This window comes from Grus americana, unplaced genomic scaffold (genome assembly GCF_028858705.1).
Source record: "Grus americana isolate bGruAme1 unplaced genomic scaffold, bGruAme1.mat scaffold_749, whole genome shotgun sequence".
NCBI lineage: Eukaryota > Metazoa > Chordata > Aves > Gruiformes > Gruidae > Grus > Grus americana.
The window spans coordinates 115,269-123,604 of NW_026561959.1; the positions used below are offsets into that span (position 1 = coordinate 115,269).

Sequence of the window (8,336 nt, forward strand, 5' to 3'; positions counted from 1 at the left end):
GAGATGCTGGGGAATGGGAGCAGGAAGGAAGGTTGCCTCTGAGCGGCACGGCAAGGCAGCTGCGGCGGCTCTGCTCAGCACTGATCTTCCACTGCTGGTGGACATGCCTAAACATAGGATCGTTTCAGGTCCTTCCCAGGCTAAAGAGAAAAAGGTTAGGTGGACAGAGAAGATCTGCTCCTTGTTCCCACCTTGGAGATGAAGGTGCAGGGTGGTACTGATCCTCAGCAGGTCAGGAGGGACACGCAGAGATGTGGGCAGGAGAGAGGGATGCTGCTTGGTGCGAGAGAAGGACAACAGCATCCAGTTCTTGTGGGGCTGCTGAGACCATGTCCCTTGCTTCCAGCTGACTCTTGCCAACAGGACTGTAACCGTGGGATAGGGGCCGTGAAACAGAAACTATAGGATCAGGTTGAGATAATTAGTTTGTAACCAAGGTAATAAGTAATGAAGCTAACTGACCATGGCAAGGTACAATGCTCCTACGTTCCACATACAGTCCCTACCAAACTGAACAATAGGTTCAGAGATATTAATCTTATGAAGTAAGTTGTTATGGACAGGTGCACCCACAGCAAGGACACTGCGCATGCCTGCAAGAAGAGGGTCATCCAGCGGACACAGGTGCAAGACCACTGACGACCACCAGAGACCCCTTGAGGACCACCGACTCTAATCACTGAGCATGTGTGACGGGGAGGAGAATATGGAAATGGATTCCAAGAAATGATTATCATAGGACTGCCCTTTCTGAGAAAAACGATGAATATGTATGTTTTGATGCTACATAACCTGTGTGTTGGTGATTACCTGGCATGCACGTTGGGTGGAGCTATCCCCCGTGCATCCAGCGCTGCAATAAAGAATGCCTACCTTTTAACACTACATTGGTGTTACGAGGTTTATTCCCGGATTTCAGTGACAGTTTTGGCGACCCAGGTGGGACACTGCTTTTGAACCTCGACGGATCCGTGGGATCGCAGGACCTCCAGCCGGCACCGGGGAATTCTCGGGGAGAACCTCCGATCCCCGGACCGAAGAGCTTTGAGCAAGACCCCTGGGAGAGGTAAAGGCATTCTCATTTAATTGAAGTATGTGAAGGTACCTTATGTAAGGACCACGTGGCTCCGGGACAGGCCCGTATCGGGACAGGCCCATATTGGGACAGGCCCATATTGGGACAGGCCCACGCGAAGAGCACGGGAGGCCTGCTCGTAAGGCGCGGTGAAAGCTGCGCAGAGTTGGGCTGGAGAGACGTCTCAGGGAAAAGTCTCTGCTAGGCGAAAGCCTGTGGAGCAGGGCCCAGAGGGGAGGGGAAGCCTCCAAGGTTGGGATTTCTGGTGGCAGGAGAAATCCCTGGGATTTCCGGTGGCAGGGGAATTCCCTGAGGGAGCTCTAACACGGGTTGGGGTCCCTCTGACTGAGTGCTTGTGATAGTGCACAATCACAACCACTAAGTCCCTGGGAGATGGGCACTTTTCCGAGTAAGAAACCAAGCCCACGAAAAACACCACTGGGATGCATTCTGGAGCACTGGAAAGATCTGGGAAATGTTGATCCTTTGACTCGGAAACAGTTGATTGAATATTGTCATCATTGGTGGCCACTAGACACTTTAGAAAATGGGGAAAAGTGGCCGGAAAATGGGACATTGCAATATAACACCATTTTGCAATTAATGTTATTTTGTAAAAGGGAAGGTAAATGGAACGAAATGGCATATGTAGATCTGTTTTTCACATTGCGAAATCATCCAGAATGGCAAAGGCAATGTGAATTGTTTTCACCTGGTTCCGCGATAATGGCATTAAAGGGGCAGGAACCTGATAAAATTTGGAAAAAGATTGCTCAGCTTGTGATAATGGTAAACGGTGTCTTAAACGTGAATTTGAAGATGATGATGTTGAATTATTGGTTGAATATTGGATATTTTGTTGGAAGATACTGCAAAGAAAATGGTATTAAATACGGCCAGAAAACAAGTAGAAGGAGCTCATGCTAATGGGATTATACAAGGGACAGCAGACCAGAATTTTCCATCCACAAATCCTGAGTGGGACCCTAATCAAGCGGGACCCAGAGGGATGCTGACTAGATCTCAGAAGTGGATTTTGTTTGGTGATAGATATGCAATGCCAAAAGCAATTAATCGGTCTAAACTTTATGAAGTGAGACAAGAATTAAATGAGTCCCCTTCAGCCTTTATGGAAAGACTGAAGGTGACTGCTAGAAAATACACTAATTTGGACCCCCCCAAAAAAAAACAACCAAAACCAACACCAAACAAAAAAAAAAACAACCCACAAACAAAACCACAAACAAAAACCACCACGGAAGAAGCTATACAATTGGCCTCTATATTTATGGGACAATCAGCCCTAGAAGAAAAACTCCAGAAACTGGAAGGGGCTGAGTCCAGAGACTTAGGTAAAATGCTTGAAGTAGCCTGGACTGTGTATAACAACAGAGAAAAAGAAAAAGAAGTCAGACAAATGCAAAGGGAGGGAAAAATTCTGGCAATCTTGACTGAGAATAATAAATGTGTAAAGTGAAACTCAGCCATAAATCAGCAGAGGGTGTTGGTGCGACGGGGCGAAAAGAGAACTGGCCTTTCTTGAAACCGTTAAAATTTAAGCTGGGAAAATAGTAGGTAAAACACATCAATTTTTGTACATGCCCAAATGTCCGTTGCCCTTATTGGGACAAGATTTATTAAGCAAATTAGATGCACAAATAATTTTTAAAGATGGAGAAATCAGATTACTAATACCAGAATCAAAAGCCATAGAGGCGAGAGTATTTATGTTACAGAATTCCTCCAAAGAAGAACAAATGCCAGAAGCGGTGGACAATGCAGTCACTCCCTTGGTATGGGCAAGTGAAGTTCCAGGATGATCCAAACTGGCAGAACCGGTAAAGGTGCCTTTAAAACCTGGAGCCAAGCCGGTAAGACAAAAACACTGTTTGCTCACGAGAGGCAACATCTGGCCCTTGGAGTGCTGGCGCAACGGCTGGGATCCTGGAAGCGACCAGTGGGATACTTCTCTAAACAACTTGACAACGTGAGTAAAGGATGGCCGGGATGTTTGCATGCCGTGGCAGCGACAGTGCTGCTGATTCAGGAAGCCCGAAAATTAACCATGGGCCAAAAGATAGTGGTATATGTACCACACATGGTTATAACTGTCTTGGAACAAAAGGGGGGTCACTGGCTATCCCCTAGCAGAATGTTGAAATACCAGGTTGTCCTATTGGAACAAGATGATGTGGAATTAAAAGCCACAGCAATTGTAAATCCAGCAATGTTCCTGACAACAGAAAATCCTACTGAGAAATTGGAACACGATTGCTTGGTAACTATTGAACAAGTTTATTCCAGCAGACCGGACCTGAAGGACGAACCTTTGAAGGATCCTGATCTGGAACTGTTTACGGATGGAAGCAGCTTTGTGCAAGAGGGAAGGCGAATAGCCGGATATGCTGTTGTTACCACCGACAAGGTATTGGAGTCAGGGACACTACCTGCAAATCCATCAGCGCAGAAAGCAGAATTGGTGGCGCTGAAGCAGGCTTTACGGATGGCAGAAGGGAAAAGGGTAAACATTTGGACGGATTCTAAATAGGCATTTGGTGTGATCCACGCTCATGGAGCCATCTGGAAAGAAAGAGGACTGTTGTCAGCCCAGGGCTCACCTATAAAATATAAGGAGGAAGTTCTTCAACTTTTGCAAGATGTACAGAAACCAAAGGAAGTGGCTGTAATGCATTGCAAGGCTCATCAGTTTGGTCAAACTGCTATAAATATAGGCAATCGATTGGCGGATAAAGCTGCAAAGGAGGCTGCAGAACGAGGTATCCTTGCATTAGTACCAGTAAAACAGATAAAAATTCCAAATTTAAAAGCAAGATACAGTAAGCTAGACGCACAACTGGCAGAAAACTTAAAGGCATCCCAAAATGCGGAAGGATGGTGCGTAACACCAGAGAATCAGATAATAGTGACCCCACAAATTATGACAGAGCTTGCAAAGGAAGAACATGAGCAGACACATTGGGGTGTGGATGCTATGGTTACAAATTTGAGAACAGCTGTAGTGTGTGTAGGAATGACAGGAATAATTAAATCAATAATAGCTAAGTGTCCAATTTGTCTTAAAAATAATCCCTTAAACCAGAGGAAAGCACCTTTAGGAGTAACAAAGCAGGGTAATTCCCCAGGAGATTATTGGCAAGTCGATTTCTCTGAGTTACCTAGACAGAATGGGTATAGATATTTGTTGGTATTGATTGATACGTTTTCTGGATGGCCGGAGGCTTTTCCTTGCCGCACCAACAAAGCAAGAGAAGTGGTCAAAATATTACTAAAAGAAATAATACCGAGATTTGGGGTACCATTGGGCGTATCTTCTGACAGAGGACCACATTTTGTAGCGGAAATAGTCCAACAAGTAAGTAAAATCCTAGGGATAAATTGGGATTTGCATACTCCCTGGAGACCGCAATCAAGCGGGAAAATGGAAAGGATGAACCAGACCTTGAAAAGACAAATGAGTAAAATTTGCCAAGAAACATCTCTGAAAAGGCCACAGGCTTTGCCATTAGCTCTGTTAAGAATAAGAATCCAACCAAGGTCTAAAGACGGTGTAAGACCATATGAAATATTATATGGCAAACCCTACCAAACTCCCTTAATCCCAGGGGACATGAGGGTAACAGGGGAAATAGATTTAAAAACATATCTGATTTCTTTAGGAAAGACCCTCGAAGCGCTTAGAAGATATATTGTGCTGACCAGGCCGCTTGCTCTTGATACGCCTGTACATCCATAGCAGCCGGCTGACTTTGTGTATATAAGGACATGGGGTTCTGAACCACTCCAGGAAAAGTGGAAGGGACCTTTCCAGGTACTGTTAACAACTTATACCGCGATCAAGGTAGAAGGAGTGGAGCCTTGGATTCACTACACTCGAGTAAAGAAGGCACCGCCAGATCAGTGGACATCTACGCAAGAGGGACCTTTGAAACTTAGACTGTGTAAAAATTCTAAGGACCAGTTTCTTTAGCCTGTTATCTATTGAATTATGAATATTATGAATTGTTTGATTAGACTGATAACACTTTTTTGTATTTCATCACTAATTTGTAGCCAAAGAAATACAGAATGGCCATGGTCCCAAGCTATTGTCCAATATACCTGGAGTGTGGGACCATATCCCAAAGACCGTTCCCCAAATTTAGCCACTGTAGTAATGCATGAATCTGAAGTTTACCACCCACCTGAGTGGGAACGGGACAGAAAGGACTGGGTCCGTGTCTTAACTGGAACAATTGGAGAAAGAATTCAAGTAGGATGTAGAAAGATGGAAGGATCTCTTCATGAGAAAGCTTCCTCAATTACCATCTCCGGAAATCTATTAGACCCTAGTTCTAATATTACAATGAGACTCTGTCCCACCACTGAATGGAAATGTAACAAGCAAAATTCTCTCATTACGTGTTGCTGTCAACAGAATGTCGGTAACTACTCCTTAGGCCCTAGTACCAATAATGTTGAAATCACCAAATCCTGTATTAAGGAACAAGGAGATTGTTGGCATAATTTTACTTTAACTAAACCAGTTGATGTGGTGTGCGATTGGCGACCTAATCCATTGACAGGAGGACTATTAGGCCTTACATTTAAATTCCAAATAAATGCTGTAACTAAACCCCTAGTGATGCTTGTTGCAGTAGTCACGCACGCTGATACAGATACTCTCTTTACGTTAACTAGTAAAGGTGAAGTCACCCCCTCTTTTATGGTACCACAAGGAAATGACATCACAATAAGAGGCAGATTAATCACTGAATCTCGCATTGAACCTATAAACAGTTATGAAATTGGACCACATGGCCCGATTTTGTGTAAAAATCAAAATTTAGACTCTTGGTTAAATTTGACTGCTGTACAATACTCCCATAAAGTAATATGTGGTAAAAATAACACCAAATACTGGGGAGAACTTAAAATAGACGTCATAATACCTACTACCCAACCAATTGTTGCGCTTAATTCGAAAATCTTTGAAATTGGACCGTATGTGATTAGAAATACAGGCTTGCAACAAATGTTGTTTAACCCGGCATGGTCTCTCAAACAAGTGGAATTGTCAATGCAAAACAATGTTTCAGATATTCAACCAGCTTGTTCACCTTTCTTAAAAATTTCATATGAGGGATGGACCACCTGGCTGCAGAAACGAACTCTTACTATGAAAAGGACACGGAGAGACTTGACCGGTGTTTTGGGAACAGGATTGGGAGTTTTAAATAGCATTGATTCAGAAGTAATAATGAACAAACTGGCTGCCTCAATTAGTGATTTGGCTAAATTACAACAACCCTTACGATCTTCTTTATTGGCTCTAAGAACTAACCAGTGGCTGTTTTCAAATATATTGCCAACATGGGAAAGAATAAATATAAGGGACCACAAATTAGTTACAGACGCACTTGGGGTGGTCCAGAATAACCTCTCTTTGGCTCTTAGTTGTATCCAGGCTCAATTATGGATGCAGTCGGTAGCCGCCTCAATTATAAGAGAAGGTGAAGGCGGCATTCTTCCCACTGAAATTAGGAAAATAGTTTGGGACAGTGCTACTGATTTTGAGAAAGAACTCCAGTCCTGGTGGAGCCTGGTAAACTTTACTTATGATCCCGTTACAAACACAGCTACAACTTTTGTGCTCACTATATCTAATGCTACTATATACTCAATTTATCCCATTGTCGCATTAGGGTTGAACCACAATGGAACTATACTCTAGCCTTCCGAGCATAGAGTATGGGCCCGAAAAATGAATGAAAAATGGCAAACTGTTAATTTGGAATCTTACATCGTGCGAGAACAACAAGGATTTGTCTGTGAAGGTAATGCAATTGAAACACAAGATATTTGCCTGGATACTGAACAAAATATTTGCCATTTTGAGGTTCATCCTAACGAGAACCCTAAAACAGTTATTATATATATTGGTAAGGGCTGTGTATGTTTGAGGACTGTTTGTGATTCTTTATATGTAGATAAGGTAGTCGTAGAGATTAAAAATCATTCAAATTTTTGTGTTTGTAATTTTACTACAACTGATGGATGTGACTTTTCTTGTTTGACCCCAGTCACATCTCACCAACTTTTGCAGTCCAATTACATGTTGATTCATGAATTATTACCCATACCCATTGGAATGAATCTCGCTTTAGTGAAACAGTTATTACAACACAAGGATTTGATTGTAATTCTGAAAAAAATTAGGGAAAACGGACAAAACACCCTAATAACTGTTCATCACAATGTGAAAAAAATACACCGAGTTTTTGAAAGAGCGCAGAGAGATGCAGAACTTAGATGGTGGGACACACTTTTTGGATGGTCACCTACTGCTACAGGCATCCTAAACAAGTTGTGTCACCCCATCGTGATTCTCTTAATATTGGTTTTGATCAGTTTGATTTTGTCAGCAATATTGTATGTCATAGCCTGGAAAATGATGAATCGGTTAACATATCTGAAAAAGCAAATTACTCGTGAAGCTTCTTTCACTCATATGATCGTCCAAGCTGTTGCAGAACAGCAAAAGAGACAAGCAATCCCAGAGTTTCCTCCAACATAGAAAATGATTAGTATAGTGAAAGTATTGAAATAATTTTCAAAACTTTCAAAGGGGGGAAATGTCACATATATTTTGACAAAGCAATCAAAAGTTGATTATATAAAAGTTAGGATGATTTGATTATATTTGTAACTTAAAGTTATAAGGTAGCTATAGAATCAGATTGGGAAAATTAGTTTGTAACCAAGGTAATAGGTAATGAAGCTCACTGACCATGGCAAGGTACAATGCTGCTATGTTCCTTGTACAGTCCCTACCCAACCGGACAATAGGCCCGGGAATATTAATCTTATAAAGTAAGTTGCTATGGGTAGATGCACCTACAACAAGGGTACTGCGCACGCCTGCATGAAGGAGGTCATCCAGCAGACACAGGTGCAAGACCACTGACGACCACCAGAGACCCTTGAGGACCACCGACTCAAATCACTGAGCATGCGTGACGGGGAGGAGAATATGGAAAGGATTTCCCAGAAATGATTATCATAGGACTGCCTTTTCTTGGAAATATAATGAATATGTATATTTTGATTCTATATAACCTGTGTGTTGGTGATCACCTGGCATGCACGTTGGGTGGAGCTATCCCCCGTGCATCCAGCGCTGCAATAAAGAATGCCTGCCTTTTAACACTACATTGGTGTTACGAGGTTTATTCCCGGATTTCGGTGACAGCGGCAGGACAAA

The 8,336-nt window shown here is 42.7% G+C and overlaps 1 protein-coding gene across 1 annotated transcript in view; it reads left to right on the top strand.

Annotated features, from left to right (window-relative positions):
• Nucleotides 1–6,806, top strand: part of LOC129200993 (uncharacterized) — a 54,947-nt gene extending 48,141 nt beyond the window's left edge. The window contains exons 3-4 of the mRNA XM_054812221.1: nt 4,753–6,585; nt 6,778–6,806. Of these exons, the coding sequence (XP_054668196.1) occupies nt 5,082–6,585; nt 6,778–6,806 (1,533 nt within the window). The 5' untranslated portion in view covers nt 4,753–5,081. The remainder of the gene's footprint in view (nt 1–4,752; nt 6,586–6,777) is intronic.
• The last annotated feature ends 1,530 nt before the right edge of the window (nt 6,807–8,336 follow it).